The 25,591-nt window shown below is 40.4% G+C and overlaps 1 protein-coding gene across 1 annotated transcript; it reads left to right on the top strand.

Moving 5' to 3' along the window:
* Positions 1-1,318: 1,318 nt before the first annotated feature.
* LOC101026920 (olfactory receptor 2Y1) lies at positions 1,319-3,419 on the top strand. The gene has a single exon (XM_003900644.5). The coding sequence runs from the start codon at positions 2,292-2,294 to the stop codon at positions 3,225-3,227; it is 936 nt and encodes a 311-aa protein (XP_003900693.1). The 5' UTR covers positions 1,319-2,291; the 3' UTR covers positions 3,228-3,419.
* Positions 3,420-25,591: the final 22,172 nt, after the last annotated feature.

Below are 25,591 nucleotides of genomic sequence, written 5' to 3'. Positions count from 1 at the left end.
CCAGCTACTTGGGAGGCTGAGGTAGGAGAATGGTGTGAACCCGGGAGGCGGAGCTTGCAGTGAGCCAAGATCGCGCCACTGCACTCCAGCCTGGGCAACAGAGCGAGACTCCATCTCAAAAAACAAAACAAAACAAAAAAACAAGAAGCATTGCCAATGTGTTAACGTCTTCATGTTGCCTGGGAAACAAATCTTTCTGGAACATTCATGTGCGTTGAAGATGGTGCCAGCTTTAGGAATGTGTTCGTTAATTCACTCAATAATATTTGCTGAGACATTTTATTCACCAGGCTGTGCACTGGAAGATGAGGATACAATGGTAAGTAGAAGACTCAGTGGTGTGGAACTTAAAGATTACTGATACAGACAGACAGGTGTTAAAAGTATGTGTAGCATATTCTTTGTAGCTTGCCGAATGTATCACATCCTTTAATCCCAATCCAAATCCTTTGAAATAAATTACTTTCTCTGTTTTATAGGTAAGTAAACTGAGATTCACAGAAACAAAATTTCCCAGGATAGGTGTCACAGCTGGTCAACAGTAGAGTTGATCTGCCGGGACCGATTTGAATGGTAAAGCCATTGTTGTCTACTACGGTGGTCATTCAAAAAAATGGCTTTGATGTCTTGGTTAAGCTACATATGAATTACCTCTTTGCTGTTATTAATTCACAATTTATCCATCTTTTCCACAAGGGCATCAAGGGTGGTGTCCAAATGCCTTACCGGAATCATTGATCCAGCGTTGATCCATTGATGATGGCCTTCAGTCCAATAAACTTAACAGAAAGAGGACAGAGTTAATTCGGCAAAAATTGTTCATATTGAGCACATTGTAGGCTCCTGTTCCCTTTTTTGCTTTCTGACATACTTCCTTATAATCCTGTTTAGATTTTTTGTCCAAAGAAATGTGAATTTTAAAGTAGAGCAAATTTTTATGCATCTCTCACTTTCAGTTTATCCAAATGTGTTGGTAATCTCAGGTTTCTTAGAAGAAATGAATTTTGATGAGATTTGAAGGGATAACCTAATGTTTCACTCAATGAAATTTATTCAAAATCTACTGTGTGCCCTGAATTAAAATAATATTAATTTAACATCTCTTGTGTAGCAAAAAGAAAGACACTACTTTTTTTTTTTTTTTTTTCTTAGTGTCGTGGCACAATCTTGGCTCACGCCAACCTCCGACTTCCAGGTTCCAGGAATTCTCCTGCTTCAGCTTCCCGAGCAGCTGGGATTACAGGTGCCCATCACCATGCCTGGCTATTTTTGGGTGTGTGTATTTTTAGTAGAGACAGGGTTTCTCCATGTTGGCCAGGCTGGTCTCAAACTCCTGACCTCAGGTGATCCACCCACCTCCACCTCCCAAAGTGCTGGGATTACAGGGGTGAGCCACCGCGCCCCACTGAAAGATACTAATATTGATTTTACATTCATTATATTAGCTACCACTAAGGAGCTCACAGCTCAGAGAGGGACAAAGACATACAAAAAGAATTCCAGTGAGTGTGACAAGTGCTAGAGAGAAACTGTACAAGCAGGGTTGGGCTAGAGAAGAGGAATCAACTCTTCTTGGGCAGCTGAGGAAGGGATTTATCCCTTGAAGAGAGTGTGTATGTGCGTGTGTGCGTGTGTGTGTGTGGTAGTCCAGGCATCATGACACACCACAGGAAACATATTTGTTGCTAATTGGTTTTCTTTTCTTCTCCAAAAGGAGGAATCTACATTCTTCTCAGTCATTTGCTGGTCAGGCTTGGAGCTTCTTGGATTGCATGGGCTGACCGTAGTCGGAAAAGCAGGTGGGCACCCAGAGGTCAAACAGGGCTCCCGGCCTGGTTAGGCCTGGTGGGTAACCTACTGAAAGAGGCCACCGGCCAGACCAGGAAGTGGGGCAAACGGGAGCAACACAGGATAGTATTGCTACGTGTTACGTCTAAGTCTTTTAAAAGCAGCTTCCACATTATTGCATTTGACCCTAATCTCAGTGCCGTGATACGTCATGTCTACTTTCAGGCAAAGAAATGTTGGATCTAAAGGACTGACTGGCCTGGCTGAAGTCCTGGAACAAACAGGCAGCAGGACTAGGATTCAAACAAAGGCCGTATCATTCCCCAGCTGGTGATTTCCACCCTGAAGAAGAGAAGAGAAAGAACACCGGACACAACAAACTGCAAAATAGATAATCAAATGCGTGACTCAGTATCCAGGGAATCCTGCGAAATCATGTTGTAATTTGTACTCAGTACAGGAGGCATTCCATTTCCGTCTGCTGTTTAGACGGGCAAAAGGCTATGGGAAGTTTCAACACCAGTTTTGAAGACGCCTTCATTTTGGTGGGATTCTCAGATTGGCCGCAACTGGAGCCCATCCTGTTTGTCTTTATTTTGATTTTCTACTCCCTAACTCTCTTTGGCAACACCATCATCATCGCTCTCTCCTGGCTAGACCTTCGGCTGCACACACCCATGTACTTCTTTCTCTCCCACCTGTCCCTCCTGGACCTCTGCTTCACCACAAGCACCGTGCCCCAGCTCCTGATCAACCTCTGCGGGGTTGACCGCACCATCACCCGTGGAGGGTGTGTGGCTCAGCTCTTCATCTACCTAGCCCTGGGCTCCACGGAGTGTGTGCTCCTGGTGGTGATGGCTTTTGACCGCTATGCTGCTGTCTGTCGTCCACTCCACTACATGGCCATCATGCACCCCCGTCTCTGCCAGACCCTGGCTGTCGCCTCCTGGGGGGCGGGTTTCGTGAACTCTCTGATCCAGACAGGTCTCGCAATGGCCAAGCCTCTCTGTGGCCATCAGCTGAATCACTTCTTTTGTGAGATGCCTGTATTTCTGAAGCTGGCTTGTGCGGACACAGAAGGAACGGAGGCCAAGATGTTCGTGGCCCGAGTCATAATTGTGGTTGTTCCCGTAGCACTAATTTTAGGCTCCTATGTGCACATTGCCCGTGCAGTGCTGAGGGTCAAGTCAATGGCTGGGCGCAGAAAGGTTTTCAGGACTTGTGGGTGCCACCTCCTAGTAGTGTTCCTTTTTTATGGCTCGGCCATTTACACCTATCTCCAATCCATCCACAGTTATTCTGAGAGTGAGGGAAAATTTGTTGCCCTTTTTTATACTATCATTACCCCTATTCTCAATCCTCTGATTTATACACTAAGAAACAAGGATATGAAGGGTGCTCTGTGGAAAGTACTATGGAGGGGCAGAGACTCAGGGTAGGAGATGAAAAAATGGGCAGTAAAATTTTCTGCAACAGCTCTTCAATCAAAGATCTCACCGTGTTCCTCGGAGGGCAGTTGGTCAGTAGGAAACAGCCCTCAGTCATCCTCGGAATTGGTTTTTGGTTTTGTTTTTTTAGTAGGACGGAGTTTCCCTCTTGTTGACCGGGCTGGAGTACCGTGGTGCAATCTCGGCTCACTGCAACCTCAGATTCCTGGGTCCAAGTGATTCTCCTGCCTCAATCTCCTGAGTAGCTGGGATTACAGGCGCCCACCACCATGCCTGGCTAATTTTTGTATTTTTAGTAGAGATGGCATTTCACCATGTTGGCCAGGCTGGTCTCGAACTCCTGACCTCAGGCGATCCGCCCACCTTGGCCTCTCAAAGTGCTGGGATTACAGGTGTGGACCCCTGTGCCTGGCCGTCCTCAGAGTTTTAGTCCCTTCCTTGTTTAGAAACTGAAAGTAGGGATCTCTTGGGACTCTTTCTTGTTCAGTGTCTATGATCACTGTGTAGCCAGCAGCAAGTGCTGGTTTGTATCACAACTTTCCAAAGGAACGAGATTGAGAAGAGGTTGTATTGTGTCCAGTTATGGAGAGTGGGATGGGTTCTGGGCAAGACTGAGAGTGATAGAAGACTTAATTAGGAATGACAACGCCTTTCCAAGGTCAATGACTCCCAGCGTGGTGCCATGCAGACGCACTGCGCCCGAAGGCAGACAGAATGAGTTCCCCCTGCTCTTCTAAGCAACTGCGACCCTGCCGTGCACCCTCACATCTCAGGGCCCATTTCTAAGGTCTTTAACAGAGGTTATTCATGTCCGATGTTTGGAGCAAATAAGGAGATCACAAACAGAGGTGCTTCATGGAGCGTGTAGAGTTTCAGGTTTGCATGTCATTTACACCCTTGAAGAAAAAGACAAAATCATTAGGGTGGCGTTGAGTACAGGGAGCAGTGACTCTTACTAGCTGCACCAGGAGTCTCTGTCATGCCGCTTGGTGCCATGGATAAGATACTTTCCATGCAAGAGAGAAGATAATAGAGAAGAAATGAACATATGAATAACGAGCCAAGAGGAACAGATATAGAAAAGAAGAATAAGCTTTCACAGTCTTGGTAAATTTCATGTTGAGGGAATAATCTTTTATTCTGATAACAATAATATTTGTTTATATCTGAAAACCCTTTTTGCACAAAATGTTATTAGTCCTTACAGCTGTATTGTGAGAGTGAGTTTTGTTGTAGTCCCTATTTATTCACAAGAAACTGAGGTTCAGAGCGTTGAAGTCACTCATGTTCACATAGCAAATATGGGGTGAAGCTGAGATCCGGGTTTCTGAAACCCTAAATCCAACCCTTACTACAACACCCTCCTAATTCTCTTTTTCTGAAAGGACATTTTTAATAGGGAAAGATTGAGTTTGGACAGAAGGGTGGCTGGAGAGAGAATCAAGTGTGAGCTTAGTGTACTTTCATAGTTTTGCGCTGGTTAATTCTGGCCAGGGTTCTAGATGCTTCTGAGTTACATATTCATTGGTCGGAGGGCATATTTCTTTTCTTCGCACAAAGCTAATGTGTCCTATAAAAACAGTTACCATTTATTGAACACTTATTATAGTTATATTCAAGCACAGTTCAAACACCATGCTATATAATATACATCACTGACACACTAAATTCTTACAATATGGAATGTAGGTACTATTTCCCTCCTCCCATTAGTTCTGCTGATCTAGAGACTGAAAGTCAGATAATCATTTTGGGTGATTTGCCTCAATTACCCAGGCACTAAATTGTGGGGCAGGATTTGAATCGGGCCTGTTTTATTCCAAATCCTACCCAACTAGCCACTACTTAAAGACCAATTAAAAAATGTTTATTAGCTCAAGGAACTAACCTATAAACTGCCTGGAACAAATGATTTTTCTCCTGCATCCTTGTCTATCTAAGTTGAAACAATCCAAGCGTATACATTACCTAATGAAGAAAAGGAAACTATTTGAACGAGCAAGAATTTAATAAAATTGTTTTGTGGTTAATGAGTTCTTTTTTCATTTGGAAAGCAGAGATATAGCCTCCTAATTACATTAGAGGGAACATATCTCAGAGCTGAGCAATTTTAAGAGGTCACTGGTGCAGTTGGGGACACACAGCCACTGCTCTCGCAAGTCAGGTCTTGTGCAAGGCAAATGCCATCTCCACGGGAACCTATATCCCTTGCGCCTCCTTGGACCTTCTCATCCATAACAGTGGCTAATTGATCATTAGAGATTTTTGTGTCCTCATAGCCCTCCCAGAGCCAGTGAGTGGTTCCCGGGTCCTTCAGTTGCCCATCTGAGAGAGGAAGTCAGAGGTGACTTCATGAATGGAACAGAATATAAACACCTCCGCACCTTTGTCTTTTAGAGCCCAGCTGGCCGCCATTTAAACCTGTTGCCGTTTGTCCTTTACCTGCTAAACCACCTGAACAGAATTTTGAGCTAGAAATAATGATGCATGTAAGGCCTAAAACTGGGACGTATTTATGGAAAAGACAGGGAGACACAGGAGAAAGGAGATTGTGAGGATTGGTTCTCAAGAGAAAAAAATTAAATTGATGATTTCATAGAGAAGAAAGAAAAAGAACTTAGAGACATTTCAGTGAATATCAGGGAAAGCCATCTTTAAGAAACTCATACAGCCGGGTGCGGTGGCTCAAGCCTGTAATCACAGCACTTTGGGAGGCTGAGACGGGCGGATCACGAGGTCAGGAGATCGAGACCATCCTGGCTAACACGGCGAAACCCCGTCTCTACTAAAAAATACAAAAAAACTAGCCGGGCGGGGTGGCGGGCGCCTGTAGTCCCAGCTACTCGGGAGGCTGAGGCAAGAGAATGGCGTGAACCCGGGAGATGGAGCTTGCAGTGAGCTGAGATCCGGCCACTGCACTCCAGCCTGGGCGACAGAGCGAGACTCCGTCTCAAAAAAAAAAAAAAAAAAAAGAAAAAAGAAAAAAAGAAATTCATACAACCAAGTTCAATAGCAAACAAAAATAACTCACTAAGTAACCATTTAAAAATGGGCAAAGGCGGCCTGGTGTGGTGGCTCATGCCTGTAATCCCAGCAGTTTGGGAAGCGGGGGTGGGTGGATCACTTGAGGTCAGGAGTTCAAGACCTGCCTGGCCAACATGGAGAAATCCTGTCTCTACTAAAAATATAAAAATTAGCCAGATGTGTTGGCAGGTGCCATAATCCCAGCTCCTTGGGAGGCTGAGGCAGGAGAATTGCTTGAACCCAGGAGGCAGAGGTTGCAGTGAGCCGAGATTGCACCACTGCACTCCATCCTGGGCAACAGAGAGAGACCCTGTCAAAAAAAAAAAAAAAAAAGAGGGGGGTGGGCAAAGAATAGACATTTAGACACTTTTCCAAAGAAGTCATACAAATAGCCAAGAGATATAAGAAAAAATGCTCAACATCACTAAACAGGGAAATGCAAATCAAAACCATAATGAGATACCACCTCACACCTCTTAGGATGACTAATACCAGAAAACCAAAAGATAGTTAAGTGTGGGGAGGATGTGGAGAAGGGAACCTTTGAACATTGTCGGAGGTACAGCCATTGTGGGAAACAGTAGGAAAGTTTCTCAAAAAATTAAACATAGAACCACCATATTATCCAGCAAGCCTACTTTTGGTTATACATAAAGCAATATATCAAGGACATTACTATCTTGAGAAGATATCTGCACTCCCATGTTAATTGCAGCACTATTCACAATAGCTGAGATATGGAAACAATCTAAGTGTCCACCAGGAGATGAATGGATAAAGAAAACAGAGGCATGAATATTATTCAGACGTAAAGAGGAAGGAAATCCTGTCATTGGCAATAACATGGATGAACCTTAGGATACTATGCTAAGTAAAAATAAGTCATACACAGAAAGATACCACACGATCTCATTTATATATAGAATCTTAAAAACAAAATCAAACTCCTAGTAATAGGGAGTAGAGCTATGGTTAGCAGGGTGAGGGTGGGACAAAAGGGAGATACTGGTCAAAGTGTAAAACCTTCCGCTATAAAGTAAGTACTGCAGACCTATTGCATATTAACTGTAGTTAATAATAATGTATTGTATACTTAAAATTTGCTAAAAGAGTAGGTGAAAGATATTCTGACCATGAAAATGGTTAACGATTTGAGGTGATGGATGTTAATTACCCCATGTTAATGGTGGTAATCATTACACAATGTATATACTGTATATATCAAAATATTATGTTGTACATCCTAATCACAGTAAATTCTTCAAAGGGTGATTGCTTATTTAGGAGACAAATTTAAGGAGGAGGCGTTCTTTAGCTGCAGAAGGGAAAGTCCAGATACACCCACCTGGCAATCAGCAACAGGAGGGAAGGCCCCTATCTTCACGCAGGTGGTGGTGATGAGCGTGTGTGTGTGTTGGGGAGAGGAATGAGCGTGTGTGCATGCATGCATGTGCCATGTGGGAGCACCTTCTCAGAGGCCCAGTGTGACACTAGGAGACCAAGTAGCAAGAAGGGACGCTAGGTAACATTCACCACTAGTTTCTTTCATCTTCACTCAATCTCTATCCTTTCGTATGTGCAAGAAGGTAGCTAAACCTCTCAGTAAACCCTTTTCTTGCATCTTGATGCCAGAAATGCCTCATCATTAATCAATATCTGAGCCAGAAGAATATTAAGAGTTACCTTTATGGAGTCTTCCATCCATATTAAATTCTTTTCAGATTTTTAAAAGGCTTTACATGTTTCATTCTGATTCTTTCTGGGGCTGATATAACAGAGCTGAGCTATGATGCTTATTTTATTACAACCCAACCCAAAGCTTTGTTTATTTATCATTTAACTCAAGAACTAGGGGTGCTGTCTCTTGAACAAGGATGTGAAGAAGAGGGGAATATTAAAAAAAATGACAACAACAGAAGACACGTTATAAGGAAAGGTTAGGGGATGCTTTTATTGTATTCTTGATACACAAATATTATTATTTAAAAGATATGGAGATCAGTGGTTTTCTCTGCCATCTGGCTACTGGGAAAGAAAACTTTGAGTCAAAGAGGGTTTGACACTGGACATAGGGAACGACTTAGCTATTAGTGTGAGGTGACTCTGAAACAGCTGTGGCCTCTCCATTACAGATATGGGCAGAAACCTGTTATTTATTTATATCCCCTATTTCAATTGCTTTGGTTTATTAGAAAAAGTTTCACTGGCCAGATATGGTGACATGTACCTGTCATCCCAGCTATTGGGGAGGCTGAGGCAGGAGGATCACCTCCATCCGGGAGGCTGAGGTGGGAGGATCACTTCTGTCTGGGAGTTGGAGGTTGCAGTGAGCTACGATCTACAGCACTCAGGCCCATTGAATGTAGCTCCTATCTCCTCATCTGATACGAGGCCAGCCACTCTTTAGAAACATGACCGATTCGAATGTTTCTTTATTTGGCTTGTTCTTCAGTTTTCCAAAATCAAATTTGCCACCAGCCTATACCTGTGGTCACCTCCAATGAAATAAGGGACATAGTTTTCGACCCAAGGGTGTGCTTTGAGAAGTATCTTCTGCTGTGTCTTTCTGAGCTCTGTAGCTGCAGAATCATCTTTTCAAGCATCCTCTTCCACTTCATCTCACACCGGTGCTCAATTCCCCCCTGGTTCACAGTCCTCGACATTTTCTGGTTTGGAGTTTTAGATAATTCCCAGTTTCTCTGAAAATGGAAATTCAACTTCTGCTTTTAATTCTCCTTGCGGCTTTTGAATGATTTATGTGATAGAAGGGGGAAATACCTATTTTGTGGTATGATGTTACGTGCTCTATTTATGCTTGTTGAGTTGAATTTCCAGTAGTTGCCTACATTTAGTTACAAGTTCCTTTTCTGATTCTTGCATACTCGGGCGAGATGGTAGGCCAGAGGTGAGGGTATACTTTGTGAACAGAAAACAAATGCCAGGAGTATTATTTGTTCAGTGTGAATCTAATTGGACCAAGATGGCATTTACATTTTCAATTTTGTTTTCATCATACCCATCTCTAACATCTGAAAAAGCGAGAAGTAAATGAGAAAAAACTTCTTCATATACAAGTATCTTTACTGAAAAGTTGTTTTAGCCTTATACTTCATTTTAACCAATTAAACTATATTCAATATAATCTGCTTTTCTGTGGTCTTTAGCAATAACCATGCTCCCACCACATCCTATGCAAATATGTGCATATGTACGGTATGTGCAAAAATGCGCATGCTTGTTTCTATCCATTCACAACTTAGTTTGTTTAGGCTGATGCCAATTTTCACTCAGAACAGGCACCGAAGGATGAAGGAGGCAGCCTGGGCGTGTGAGGGTGATACGGTGTGAAAGCCAGGCATTATTCAGGTCGTGGGAGCTAAGGTTTGCCGTCAACTGCTTCATGACTCTACTGAACATTATAAGATCATTATCATAATTCCTTCACCAATTTGCTTATTAAATACTTCATGAAGGAAACACCTTAATATTTCCTTAGTTGAATGGCTATTCAATGAATGATAGCATGAAGGTACTCTTGGAAGAATAACAAGGTAAGACAGCGGTTTTCAGGGTGTCCCCAAAGAGGCCATTGTCTCAGGGGTCCTCAACCAGCAGCATCACCCGCTCCCAGGAACTCACTAGACATGTGAACTCTTGGACCCCAGGCCAGACCTCTTCAATCAGAGACTGCGGGAAGCGGGACAGTCATCTGCGCTGTAACAAGCCCTCCTGCTGATTCTAATGCACACGTGTGAGAAGCACTGACATCACCCGCGATTCCTCCCCCTATCTTTTCTTTCGGTTCTGTATAAAACCGAGTCACTTCAAGGATTAAATGAGCTCACTCTGTGAAGATTCTGAAGTATAAAGTAGTATACATTTTTAGGTATTTTGTCCACCATCAAAGGGGGCAAATTGAGGTGGGAATCTCAGAGTTCCACCTTATCTTTTATACAGTGTGTGTAGAAAGTCATGAACTAACCTTCATATCAAAATCCACCTTCCCCCTCAAGGTGACCAGCCATGGAAATTGCTATCACTGACTTGAAACAGGGTTTTTCTTCGTGGGTATAGATTCGTGGGAAATACTACTCTCAATCTTTCTAGGCTTATTTGTATCCAGATATAGTAAGAGTAAAACAAACATCCATGTAGCTCTGAGACAGAAAAGAGTCCCGAGGGGATGATGGGGACAGGAGAGGGGAGGGCTGGCCCCCTCTTTCAGCACCAGATCAACAGGATGAATATTTATCCGTGCCGCATTGAGTCCCTTCCTTTTCCACACCTGGCCACCGCTTTGAGTCACATCCCTCTGTCTGCTGCCTGGATTTCCCCAAATGTAGGGCCTGGAGATGATCACTGTATTCACTCTATCTTCAGTAAGTTTCTGCCTTTAGTGTAAGCAGTTCTACTATTTTTCACCTCACCGAGGGATTTGATTATGTGATTAGTGTTTGACAATTAGACAAGAGTGCATGGGACACAGAACAGGTGAGTGGGGATGGGCAGAAGAAGATCTTATGAAGAATAAAGCAGGCCGGGCGCAGTGGCTCATGCCTGTAATCCCAGCATTTTGGGAGGCCGAGGTGGGCTGATCCCCTGAGGTCAGGGGCTCGAGACTAGCCTGGCCAACATGGTGAAATCCTGTCTCCACTAAATACAAAAATTAGCCAGGCATGGTGGCACATGCCTGTAATCCCAGCTACTCAGGAGGCTGAGGCAGGAGAATTGCTTGAATCCGGAGGCAGAGGTTACAGTGAGCCGAGATCACGCCATTGCACTCCAGCCTGGGCAACAAGAGTGAAACTCCGTCTAAAAAAAAGAGTAAAAGGACAAAGCAGTGAGGAGGTCTAGGCACTTGGGATAGAAACCCCAAAAAGGAATGAGGGTTCTGAGAGGAAGGGAGGAAGGGAGGATTGTGCCATGAGGCCAAGCGTCATGCTCTGTGGTCATCTCAGTGACTCCTGAATTGGCCAGCTGTTTCTTACTAGGCAAACGGATGAGCAGGGATCTTCCCTAAAGACAGTCCTATGCTGCTGTAAAGACACATGCACACATATGTTTATTGCGGCACTATTCACAACAGCAAAGATTTGGAATCAACCCAAAAGTCCATCAGTGACAGACTGGATGAAGAAAATGTGGCACATATACACCATGGAATACTACGCAGCCATAAAAAAGGATGAGTTCATATCCTTTGCAGGGACATGAATGAAGCTGGAAACCATCATTCTCAGCAAACTATCGCAAGAATAGAAAACCAAACACCACATGTTCTTACTCATAGGTGGGAATTGAACAATGAGAACACTTGGACATAGGAAGGGGAACATCACACACCAGGGCCTGTCGTGGGGTGGGGGGCTTGGGGAGGGATAGCATTAGGAGAAATACCTAATGTAAATGACGAACTGATGGGCACAGTACATCAACATAGCACATGTGTACATATGTAACAAACCTGCACGTTGTGCACATGTACCCTAGAACTTAAAGTATAATAGTAAAAAAAGAAAACAAAACAATCAAAAAGTAAAGTAAGAAGTTTTATTAAAACAAAAGCACAGATATATTTTAAAAAGAGGGTTATTTGTTTTCTTATTATTGATTAGTTTCAGTTCCTTACATATTTTGCATATTAGTGCCTTATGTTATATAATTTGCAGTATTTTCTCCCTACCTGTGGTATGTTTCTTCCTTCAATTAACTGCTTCTTTTGCTGTACAGAAGCCTTCCAGTTTCATGCAATCCCAGTTGTCTATTTTTGCTTTCATTGCCTGTGCTTTTCAGGTCATATCCAAAAAATCACGGTCCAGACCAGTGTCGTGGAGCTTTTCTCTAATGTTTTCTTCTAGTAGTTTTAGGGTGTCAGGTTTTATGTTAAGTTTTTCATCCATTTTAGTTGATTCTTGCATAAGGAGTGAGATGAGTCCAATTTCATTCTTCTGCATATGAATAGCCAGTTTCCCAACATCATTTATTTCTGTTCTGCTGTTGATGAACATTGGTGCGAGTGATGTGGCCACGAACTGGTTGGACTTGTTCCTGTGCACGTAGGAAGGAGTTTCTTGGGGGAATGCTTCTAGCTGGAATTGCGGGCCTCAGAGTGCCATTTAAATTTATATTTCCCTGCTTTTTAATGAGTTTGGGTATTCTTTCTTTTTTTTTTATTTTTGAGACAGAGTCTTGCTCTGTTGCCCAGGCTGGAGTGCAGTGGTGTGATCTTGGCTCTCTGCAAGCTCCACCTCCCAGGTTCACGCCATTCTCCTGCCTCAGCCTCCCCAGTAGCTGGGACTACAGGTGCCCACCACCGTGCCTGGCTAAGTTTTTGTATTTTTAGTAGAGACGGGGTTTCACTGTGTTAGCTGGGATGGTCTCGATATCCTGACCTTGTGATCCACCCGCCTTGGCCTCCCAAAGTGCTGGGACTACAGGTGCCTGCCACCACGCCTGGCTAATTTTTTGTGTTTTTAGTAGAGATGGGGTTTCACTGTGTTAGCCAGGACGGTCTCGATCTGCTGCCCTCGGGATCCACCCACCTTGGCCTCCCAAAGTGCTGGGATTACAGGCGTGGAGCCACCGCGCTCGGCCTACAAAGCTCTTCTTATTTAAATTAACACCTACTTAGCACTGACTGTTTAGCAGTAGAATACTACCTGCTAAACAGTCAGTGCTAAGTAGGTGTTAAAGATAGAAATATAAGCCCCTACATCCGTGTGCCCAGATGGCGTTCTTAGGCCAAGCCTGGAGGAGGTCACATTCCCTTAGCTGTGAGGGGCTGCGCAGTGTGGCCCGGCTGTGAGCCCAGGAAGAAGAGGAGGCCGTGGGTTTGGGGAGCACCTAGGAGACCCTGCCTCACACGCACTGTCTGATGTTGGCTAAGACAGTCCTACGGGGGCACCTGAGCTCTTATCATTCTGTGGTTTTGTTGGTGAGCGGGTTTGTTTTCCTTTTCTAAGAAAACAAATAGAATCTGTGTCAGAAGCCAGACATCTGTTTGCTTTTTTAACTTCTAGATCAATGATTTTTTTAATTGACATATGATTGACAAACATCAGATATAGTTAAGTATACAATGTGATGTTTGATGTACATATGTGTTGTGTAACAATCAAGCTAAGGAACCTACCCAACACCTCACATATGTACTTTTTCTATTTTCTTTTCAGTGATAACACTTAAGATCTACTCTCTTAGCAAATTTCAAGTATACAATGCATTATTATGAATAAACTATGGTCACCATGTTGTACATGAGATCTCCATAAGTTTTTTATCTTTAATCAAAAGTTTGTAGCCCATGACCAGCATCCCCCTATTTTCTTCCACCCAGCACCCCTGGCAACCATCATTCTACTCTCTGTTTAAATTAATGATGTTTTTACAGTTTGTTATCTTAAAAGTCATCCAGAAATAGGTTAAAGACTTAGATTCTGGAGTCAGACCTCCTGAACTTAAATACTACATCTGCTACTTTCTAATAACAACAATAAAACTGGCAAGTTACTCAATCTCTCTATGCCTGTTTTCTCTTCAGTAAAATAATAATATAAAATGTCAAAAATAGTTTACATATCACAAGTTCTTTTAGAATTTGAGGGTGAAAAGTCACAGCATCCAGAGAAACTGAAAGTTGAAGTAAGTCTAGCTGTTAGTAATCAACTGTACCTTCTTTGCTGAGGGGCAGAAGACGAAACTTCAGCTATCCTTGGTTGCTTTATGTCAGTGTTTCCAATGTACTCAAATCTGAGAGTAGAATGCCATTTCAAATGAAAACATTCGGGTGAAAACAATGGCCAGAGGGCAATGAAATTTTTACCATCATCGCAAGAGACATAAGGAAAAGTATTTCTTACCATTTCATGGCCAGGCCAGTTAAAAATGGATTTAAACATTTTCCCATACATTTTGATAAAGTGGTGGTGTGGACAAATATTTACCAGAAGACGATGGTATTCCTTTGGTAGGATGACCTTAACAAAATACCACAGACGGGGTAGTTTACACAGCAGTAATTGTCTTCTCACAGTCTGGAGCTGGAGCTCCAAGATCAAGGTGTGGGCAGGGCTGGTTCCCCTGAGGCCTTTCTCCGTGGCTTGCAGAATCGCCTCCTCCCTGTGTCCTCATGTGGTCGTCCCTCTCTGTGTGTCTGTGTCCTCACCTCTGTAAGGACAGCAGTCATATTGCATTAGGGACCACCCACAGGACCTCATTTTACTTTGATTACCTCTTTTAAGGACCGGTCTCCAAACAGTCCCATTCTGAGATTACTGGGAGTTAGGACTCCACAATACAAATTGGGGTTGGGGGAAGGAGCCAATTCAGCCCATAACAACGATTGTGGTAAAGCACTGTGTCTGGTATCATGACAATAATTCAAAACTTTTATGACTCAGTAAATAGCAAGAAATCTGTGCTAAAAGCTGCCTGCCTGCCTGTCTACAACTTTCAGAGCAAAACAAAACAAAAAGTTCCAGCAGGTGGAGCCGTTTCCAGACGAAAAAATCACCTGATGTGCAATCGAAGCATTAATGCGACCTGCGTTTTGAAACATTAATGCAACCTGCTTTTTTTTTTCTTTTTTTAAAGTATGAAAGGAAGGCCCTTTTCAAATATATCTGGGCTTGAATATAATAAATAGAGGATAAATCCCAAAGTTCTGGCAACGTTTGTTTAATATCTGCACTTCAAAGTGAACATTTTATTATAAAACAGGTAGCTCTTTTCCTCTCAGAGGTTTGATTTTTAAAATGTTATTTTTTTGCACATAAGAAGGACAAGGGCTACAATCCCAGCACTTCGGGAGGCCGAGGTGGGCGGATCACTTGAGGTCAGGAGTTCGAGACCAGCCTGATCAACATGGTGAAACCCATCTCTATGAAAAAAAAAAAAAAGCCTGGTGTGGTGGTGCACACCTGTAATTGCAGCTACTCGGGAAGCTGAAGCAGGAGAATAATTAGAGTCTGGGAGACGGAGGTTGCAGTGAGCCGAAATTGTGCCACTACACTCCAGCCTGGGAGACAGAGCAAGACTCTGTTTCAAAAATAAATAAATAAATAAATAATAAAAGGAAGGAAAAGGGTATTTTCACCAATATCCTCCAGGCTAAGATATAAGTTATGAGTAATGAATGGGCTCTTTATTTTTTCTTTTGACAAATCCCTCACACTTCTCATTTCTCACTTTCTGTTAATGCTTGCTCAATTTGGTTCTGCAAATGATTGTGGTTAGGGCTCTTAGTTTATAATTCAACAGTCAAGGTGATGCTATACTTATCACTATTGTGTCAAAAGATAAAGGTTAAGTAGATGGTATAATCTCCCTGCCCCACCTCTATTTTGTGCATTCCTTCTTCTCATTCATGGTAGGAGAAGAAGAAAGTAAATAGTAAACATTACTTAGGAATATACTGAGTCACTCGTAAAAACCTTCAAACAGTGGCTTAAACAACGAAGAGCTTTGAACTTTATTTTCCCATCACATAAAATAAATCTAGAGGTTGTCTGCGGCTGAAGAGGTGTCATACTTACACAGTGCTACAAACAGCACATCGCTCCCGTCTTCAAGATCTCCTTGTGGTACAAAATAGCTGCTGGCAGTCCAACCATCAGATCTACATCCCTGGTGGAAAGGAGGAAAGAGGGAAGAGCCAAAAGACATGTATCAGATAAAGAAGTCCCCACTTACATGTAATGTCGCTTTTGTAATTTATCACATTTTCTGGATGCATACATTGTGTTTCCTTTGGTGTTCTCTTTTATCCCGTTGCAAATTCTCCACTGTCTTAATCATTATGGCACTCAGTAAGTCTTTATTTCTGGTAGCACAACTCTCCTTGTCTAATTTTTCTTGAAAACTGTCCTGCTACCCATTTTCTTTTTAATATGGCTTATTAAAGTTTTATGGGAAACCTCATTTAGTTTTTATTGGAATTACATTAAAGTCATAATAAATTTGGATAATATTATTATCCAGAAATAATAAATATTTCTCTATGCATTTAGGTCTTTATTACTTGAATTTTGTTTCATATTTTTATTCATAAAATATTTTTTTAGATTCATTCCTCAGATTTTTGTTGATAGTTTTAGTTGCTATCATAAGTGAGTTTTTTAAAATTAAAAAGTAACTCCTCATTCTCCCTTGCTCCCAGCCCTGGCAACAGCAAATCTACAACTTTATCACTATAGACTTAGCTATCTGAATTCACTTCACATATGTGGAATCATACAGTATGTGACCTTTTGTATCATTTCGTAACATGTTTTCAAGACTCATCTATGTTTTAGCATGGATCAATGTCTCATTTGTTATGGCTGAATAATATTCCACTGTATGGCTGTATCACATTTTGTTTATTGATTAATGAGTTGACAGAAATTTGGGTTGATTTCACCTTTTGTCTATCGTGAATAGTGCTTCTATGTACATTTACATACAATATTTGTTTGAATGCCTGTTTTCAATTATTTGGGTTTTATACCTAGAAATAAAATTGCCCCATCATCTGACAGGCGATTCTATGTGTAGTTTTTGAAGGACCACCAAACTGGTTTCCATAGCAGTGGCACAATGTTTCATTCCCATCAGCAACAGAGGAGGGTTCCAGTGTCTCCGTCATTGCTATCCTTTCATATTTTATGTTGTTTTGATTATGCCCATCCTAATGGGTGTGAAGAGATACTCCATTGTGATTTTGATTCACATTTCCCTAATGATTAATGACATCAAGCATTTTTTGTGTGTTTTATGGCCATTTGTACATCTTCTTAGGAGAAATGTCTGCTCAGGTCTGTAGAGGGTTGTGATGTGGTCCCAAAAAGATATGTCCAAGTTTTAACCCCCGGTATCTGTGAAAGTTATCTTATTTGGAAATAGTCTTTGAAGATATAATGAAGTTAAGATGAGGGCATCCTGCATGTAGGTTGGGCTCTAAATACAATGACCATTCTCTTTGTAGGAGACAGAAAAGGATAAAACAGACACAGCAAAGAAGATCATATGAAGATGGAGGTAGAAATTGGAGTTATGCTGTCAGAAGTCAGGCAACACCAGGAGTCACCAGGAGCTGACAGAGGCAAGGAAGGATTCTCCCCCAGAGCTTCCAGAGGGAGCCTGGCCTTACGACACGTCGATTTCAGGCTTCTCATTTTGGGAAGCACGAGAGAATAAATTACCACCAACTTGAAGTAATCTGTTACAGAAGCTAGGAAACTGATAGAAAGTCTTTTGCCCATTTCTCAGTTGGGTTGTTTGTCTTTTATTTTGAATTGTAAGAGTTCCTTACAGATTCGGAATACTAGATCTTTACCAGACATGTGACAGGTAAATATTTTCTCCATTCTTTGGATCGTCTTTTCACTATCTTTATAGTGTCATTTGATGTAATTTTTTTTTTAATTTTTAAGAAGTCAAATGTATCTATTTTTCTTTTGTTGCTAGCGCTTTTGGTGTTATATCCTGTAATCTATTGTCAAATCCTAAGTGATGAAGATTTACTCTCATGTTTTCTTCTAAGAGTTGTGTAGTTTTAGCTCCTACATTTGTCCACTTTGAGTTAACTTTGTACACGGAATGAGGTAAGCATCCAGCTTTATTCTTTTGCATGTGGTTATCCAGTTGTCCTAGCCCTATTTGTTAAAGAGATGGGTCTACTGTTCTTTCCCCACTGAATAGCCTTGGCTATCATTGTCAAAAATCAATTGGCCATAGATGTATGAGTTGACATCTGGATTCTCAATTTTGTTCTATATGTCTGTTGTCATGTTTTGATTACTGTAGCTTTGTGGTAAGTTTTGAGATCAGGAAGTATACATCTTCCTACTTATTCTTTTTCACTATGTTTTTTGGTTATTCAGAGTTGCTTGAACTGCCATACGAATTCTATTTCTGCAAAAAAAGTTGGAATTTTTACAGGGATTGCTTAGAATCTGCAGATCTCTTTGAGTCCTGTTGCAATCTTCATAATATTAACTCTTCAGTTCATGACCATGGGTATCTTTCCTTTTATTTGGTCTTCTTTAATTTCTGTGATGCTTTATAGTTTTCAACATGCAAGTTTTTCACTTCCTTGGTCAAATTTATTCCTGAGTACTTTATTCTTTTTGATGCTATGGTAAATGAAACTTTTTAAATTTAATTTTTGGATTGTTCATTGCTAACATATTAAAATAAAGCTGATTTTTGCTTGTTGGTCTTATATCCTATAACTTTTCTGAATTCTCTTATTAGCTCTACTAGTCTTTTTGTGGAGTCTTTGGGATTTTCTATATATAAGATCATGCCATCTGTGAATAAAGATTTTACTTCCATCTTTTCATTATGGATACCTTTTATTTCTTTTTCCTGGTTAATTGCTCTGGCTAGAACTTCCATTAAGATGTTGAATAGAAGTCATAAAAGAGGGCATCCTTATCTTGTTCCTGATCTTAAAGGGAAAGCTTTCAGCTTTTCATCATTGAGTACGACAACTATGATTTTTTTAAATAAATGATCTTTACCATGTTTAGGAAGTTCCCTTCTATTCCTACTTTGTTGAGTATTTATAGGGAAAGGACACTGGATTTTTCTCAAATGCTTTTTCTTTACCAATTGAGATGATTGTCTGGGTTTTCCCAACTTAATTTTATTAATGTGGTCCAGTGGGTTGGATAGCAACCCTCATAAAAAGATATAACTACCCAGAACCTAGAAATACAAGACCCTTATTTGAAATAAGACTTTTTGCAGATGTATTCAAGTAAGAATCCCAAGAAGAAATTATCCTGGGTTAGAATGGGCACTAAATCCCATGACAAGTGTACCTATAGGAGAAAGAAAAGGAGAGACACAACAAAATAGAGACGAAGACCTTTGCAAAGATGGAGGCAGAGACTGGAGTGATGCAACTACATGCCAAGGATTCCTGGAAGGCACCAGAAACTAGGAGAGAGGTATGGAACAGATTCTCCTACAAAGCTTCCAAAGGGAGCCAACCCCACTCACACCTTGATTTTAAATGTATGGCCTTCAGCACTGGATAGAATAAACTTCTGTTGTTTTAGGCCATTCAACTTGTGAAGATTTGCTATGACAGCCCTAGGAAACTAATACACGTGATGTGCTCCATTTATTGATTTTCATATGTCTAGTTATTTTGCATTCCTGGGATAATTGACACTTTATCATGATATATAATCCCCTTAATCTGCTTCTGAAATTGGGTTGCTAGCATTTTGTAAGGATTTTCTTATCTATTTTCATAAGGAATATTGGTCTGCAACTTTCTTTCTCTCTCTCTCGCTTTCTCTTTGTCTCTCTTTTTTCTCTGTGATTTCTTAGTCTGGCTTTGGTATCAAAGTAATGATGGTTTCAAATAATGAGTTACAAAGTATCCCTTTCTTTTCAATTTTTTGGGAAAAATTGGAAAAGGATAAGTGTTAATTTAACTTCATATGTCTTGTAGAATTTACCAGTGAAGCCATCTGTTCAAGGACTTTTCTCTTTTGGGAGATTTTTGGCTACTCTTTACTTCTGTTGACAAAAAAAGCCAACCTCTGAAAGATATTTGAAAAGGTTTATTCTGACTCATATGTGAGGGCTATGACCTGTTACACAGTCTCAGGCGGTCCTGGAAACATGTGCCCAAGATGGTTGGGTTATAGTTTGGTTTTATACATTTTAGGGAGACATAAGACATCAGTAAATACATACAAGGTATACATTGGTTTGGTCCAGAAAGGCAGGACAACTCGAAGTGGGGACTTACAGTTCATAGGTGGATTCAAAGATTTTTTGATTGGCAATCTGTTGAAACATTTAAGTTAATTGGATAAAGAAAATGTGATACATATACACAATGGAATACTATGTAGCCATAAAAAAGAATGAGATCATGTCCTTTGCAGGGACATGAATGGAGCTGGAGGACATTATCCTTAGCAAACTAATGCAGAAACAGAAAACTAAATATCACATGTTCTCACTTATAAGTGTGAGCTAAATGGTGAGAACACATGGACACAGAGGGGGAACAACACACACTGGGGCCTATAAAAAAGAAAGAGTTAAGTTCTTATATAAAGAACTGGAATCAATAGAAAGGAATGCCTTGGTTAAGAAACAGGGTTATGGAAACTAAGGTTCTCATTGTGTAGATGAGATCTCATTGGTGGCTGCCATAAGAGGCAACAGATAACAAACGTTTCTTATTCAGACCTTAAAAGGTGCTAAACTCTCAACTAATCTCTTCAGGATCAGAAAAAGACCTGGAAAGGGAAAGGAATTCTCCACAGAAAGTAAATTTCCCCCACAAGAGACTGCTGTGCAGGGACATTTCAAAATATGTCAAAGAAATATATTTTGGGGTAAAATATTTTTATTTCTTGTAGAGCCTGCTGTCATATGATGCTATACTAGAGTCAGGTTGGAATTTGGTGTCTTATTGCTACAAAGAGTCCTTTGTCAGTCTTGATGTCTCCGTTTTAATGTTGATGCTAGTCAGTTGTGCCTGAACTCCAAAGGGAGGAGAGTATGATGAGGCATATCTGATCTCCACTTTCCGTGATAGCCTGAACTAGTTTTTCAGGTTTATTTGGAATCCCCTTGGCTGAGAGGAGGGGTCCATTCAGTTAGTTAGGGGGCTTAGAATTTTACTTTTGTTTATACTTTATATAGGCCTATTTAGGTTTTTTATTTCTTCTTGAGTCAATTTTAGTAACTTGTGTCTTTCTAGGAATTTGTCCATTGCATTTGGGTTATTCAACTTGATGGCAAACAATTGTTTATAGTAGGCTCCCATAATCTTTTTTATTTCTGTAAAATCGGTAGTAATGTACTCACTTTAATTTCTGATTTAGTAATTTGAGTCTTCTCTTTTTTGCTTTTAGTCTAGCTAAAATTTGCCAATTTTGTTAATCTTCAAAAAAACAGCTTTTGGTTTTGTTATTTCTATTTTTCTAACCTCTATTTCACTCATTTCCATTTTAATCTTTATTATTTCCTTTCCTCTGTTAATTTTGGGTTTAGTTTGTTCTTTCTTTTCTAGTTCCTTGAGGTGTACATACACACCCAAACTTATGAGATGCAGCAAAAGCAGTGCTTGCAGGGAAATTTACAGCTGTGAACACCTGAATTAAGAAAGAAGAAAGACTTACAAACTATAATGTAAATGTACACCACAACCAAACAACTGCAGAACAGGAATTCTTCTCAAGTACATGCAGATTATTCCTCAGGATAGACCATTTGTTATGACACAAAAAGTCTTAATAAATTTACAAATATTCAAATCACACAAAGAATTTTTTGATGATGATGGAGTAAAACTAGGTATTGGCCGGGTGCAGTGGCTCAAGCCTGTAATCCCAGCACTTTGGGAGGCCGAGACGGGTGGATCATGAGGTCAGGAGATCGAGACCATCCTGGCTAACATGGTGAAACACCGTCTCTACCAAAAAATACAAAAAACTAGCCGGGCAAGGTGGCAGGCGCCTGTAGTCCCAGCAAAAGTAGTCCCAGCTACTCGGGAGGCTGAGGCAGGAGAATGGCGTAAACCCGGGAGGCGGAGCTTGCAGTGAGCTGAGATCCGGCCACTGCACCCCAGCCTGGGCGACAGAGTGAGACTCCGTCTCAAAAAAAAACAAAAAAACAAAAAAACTAGGTATCAATAACAGAAGGGATATGGGAAAAGTTCATAAATATATGGAAGTGAAACACAATTTTAAACTGCCAATGGGACAAAGAAGAAAATACAAGAGAAATTAAAAATAAACCTTAAGCTATTTTCCTTCTTTGCCTCTTGTAATAATTTTGGCTTACAGTCTATTTTATCTTATATTAGCATTGCTTCTCCAGCTCTCTTTTGGCTAATATTCACATGGAATATCTTTCCACAATTTCATTTTAAACCTATTTGTGCCTTTGGATGTAAAGAGCGTTTCTGATACACAGCATATAGATGAATTATGTTCCTTTTAACATTTATTTTTGCCAGTTTCTGCCTTTAATTGGAGAGGATTTCCTTTGAGACAGGATCTTGCTATGTTGCTCAGGCTGGACTCAAACATTTCCACTCAAGTAATTCTCTCACTTCAGCCTCCTGAGTAGCTGGGATTATGTGCATGCACCACCACGCCGGCTAATTGGAGAGTTTAATATATTCACATTTAAAGCAAATATGGATTAGAAAAGACTTACTTACATCATTATTCTATTTCTTTTCTTATATCTTTTTTCTTCCTCAATTCTTCCAACATTGACTTTTTTTAAGTTTAACTTTTTTGTAATGTACCATTTAATTCCATTCTCATTATCGTTCTCCATATTTTTAGTAATATTCTTAGCAGTTATGTTGGACATTACAATTAACATGTTAAACTTTATGATTATCAAATTTGAGTTAATACTAACTTGGCATCAAAATTATTCAATAATCCTACTGTTGTATATGATTTCTGTGCCTTCCTATTTTGTTATTGCAAATTGTATCTTTATATATCATGTTCCCATTATCATAGATTTATATTAATGTTTTGTTTACTTGCCTTTTATGTAAGATGGGAAAGAAAAGAGAGGTTGCAAACCAAAAATACAACAACTGACCTTTATATTTACCCGTGCAGTTACCTTTACCAGTGTATTTTATTCTTTGTATGGCTTCAGGTTACTGCCTAGTGTCCTTTTATTTCAGCCTGAAGGATTTCTTCAGAATTTCTTGTACAGCCAATGTATTAGAAACATTTCCTTCAGTTTTTAGTATCGCCTATACTTAATTTCTCCTTCAGTTTGAAGGATTGCTTTGCCACATAGAGTTTTTGATTGGCATCAGTTTTTTGTTTTGTTTTGTTTTCTTTCAGCATTCTAATGTCATCCCACTACTCTCTGGCCTCCACGTTTTCTGATGAGAATTTGACTGTAAATCTTATTGAAGATTTTTGTACATGAGGAGTCACTTCTGGATTGCTGCTTTCAAGGTTCTCTCTTTATCTTTCTAAAGTCTGATTATAAAGCATCTTGGCATGGATATATTTTAGTTTGTCCGACTTGGATTTTGCTGAGCTTCTTTGATGTGTAGTTTAATGCTTTCCATCAGATTTGGGAAGTTTTCAGCCAATATTTCCTCAAATGTTCTTTCTGTCCCTTTCTCTCCCACCTCACCCCCTTGGGACTTCCATTTTATGTATCTTGGTATGCTTCTTGGGGTTATACGAGTTTCAGGCTCTCCTCATTTTTCCTCATCTTTTTTCCTTTCTCTGAAAAATTCACCAAGGCAATTCAAGCAGAAAACAATGAGCAAATTTGAATTAAATCAACTGAGATGATGTCTTAAGAACTACCAATAAAAAGAATAAAAATAAATGAACAAAGCCTGAGACCTGTGGCACACCATCAAATGTCCCTTCACATGCATGATGAGTGTCCTAGAATGAAAACAGAGAGAGAATAAGAATGTCTTAAAATACAATGGCTGAAAACATACTGTATTTGATTTAATAAACTTTTGTTGGAACTTATAACTCAGTTGTGCTCATTTATGTATGCCCACGGCGACTTCATGCTGTACTGGTGGTGTGGAGTAGGGTCCGAAGAACCACATGGTTCACAAAGCCTAAATATTTACTATTTGGCTGCAAAAGTTTGCAAAAGTTTGCTACAAAAGCAGCAAAAGTTTGCTGATACCTGTCCTAGATTATTAGAAGATCCTAGGTGGGCTTGTCAGACACTGCTTTAGAATGACATTAAAAGGGTAATTAGTTGTTTTTAGTCTCTTGTTTGTGGGATTTTTCTAAATCAGCTATTTAGAATTATGATAATACTCTGAGGCATCCAGACATGCAGCTTTCTGAGGCAGGGTTGGGATGGATTTAATGGCAGGGTTGGGATGGATTTAATGGCCTTGTGTATGCGAAGGGCCATGTAGCTGGAAAGTTGTGCTGTCATTAAAATGGTGGTGAAATCATGGGGGAGGATGTGGGCTGTTGTAAATGAGGAGCAAAAATGAGAGAGTGGAAAAGTAAAGACTATAAATGTAAGTCCTCCTGATTCCAGAGTGTGTATTCTTTCTGTTACACTGCAACCGGTAAATCGGTTAAAATGATATATTTTTATTTTTACTGTGGTAAGAACACTTAACATGAGAATTATCTTCCTAGAAAACTTTTAATTGTACAATACGGTATGACTGACTATAGGTACAATGCTGTACAGCAGATATTTTTAGTCTGCTGGTGACTTTTCCTAAACATTCTTTCACGGATATCACATAACCAAAGTTAAGTGGTCTTTTCCGACTATGAAGGGATTCTGTGCTATTCCTTTTCCCCAGAAGTAAATGCAAATGTGGCTATAATAAAGCACTTCAAAAATAATTTAGATAATAAAAACTAGTTATTAATTTTTAAAATTCTAAGGAAAAATATGTATTCAACATATTGATGTTAATGTTAAACAAACAGCTTATAAAGACTGATTTAATGATAATTTGGAATTATATGCAGCTACTTGTCAACTTTGCTCTGGATATCTTATTTCTTTTGTTTTTGCCAAGAATCCCCAAAAGCATCAGATTTTTTAATGCAGCGATGATAAACTGAGACAAACAAAGCAATGATGAAATAGATGGAATTAGTTCTAGGTCTCTGTAGAAATTCTCTGGAGGCCCCCATCGTCTTTTTTTTTTACATCTCCCTCATCCCAGGGCTCATCCATTTCTGATAGTAATTAACCACAGGAGGCTGAAGCCCAGGGGATGTCAAAATAAGGCAGAGTCTTGTGCAGCCAACATTATCCTGTTGCTTTCTCCATGTCCTTGGGTAAGATAAAAGCAATTTGCCAACCTGAGCTCAACTCTTTTGCCTGGAGCAGGAACTCCCAGTCACCAGGTAGGATCGAAATCTTCTATTTCTTTGTTATAAGTTCTGCACTGGCTTCTGGTCCCCTTTGGGGCACTGAGGATGTATGTGTGAGCAAGAGAGAGACTTCATATGTTCACACAAAGCATATAAAGGACACTTAAGTGTAGGATAAAGTTCTGCTGACCAATGGAACTTCATGTTCTAAGAAAAGAAAAGTACAGCAATATCACTTCCAGCTCTGTCACAGAAAAATGAAAGGCTTTACATAATCGGTCATAGCATTTTTATTCACAATCATGTTATTATTCAAGCCTAGTGCCCATATTTTGTCTTTTTTTTTTTTTTTTTTTTCCTGTAGGAGTCTCCCTCTTTCGCCCAGGCTGGAGTACAGTGGCATGATCTCCACTCACCACCACCTCTGCCTCCTGGGTTCAAGTGATTCTCCTTCCTCAGCTTCCCAAGTAGCTGGGATTACAGGCGCCTGCCACCAGGACG

Source organism: Papio anubis, chromosome 5 (genome assembly GCF_008728515.1).
Source record: "Papio anubis isolate 15944 chromosome 5, Panubis1.0, whole genome shotgun sequence".
NCBI classification, from domain to species: Eukaryota; Metazoa; Chordata; class Mammalia; order Primates; family Cercopithecidae; genus Papio; species Papio anubis.
The sequence above is the reverse complement of the archived record's forward strand: the minus strand, read 5'-3'. Positions and strand labels throughout refer to the sequence as shown.

Excerpts from the sequence above, each read along its gene's own strand:
- LOC101026920 (XM_003900644.5), top strand. The coding sequence starts at position 2,292 with ATGGGAAGTTTCAACACCAGTTTTGAAGACGCCTTCATTTTGGTGGGA.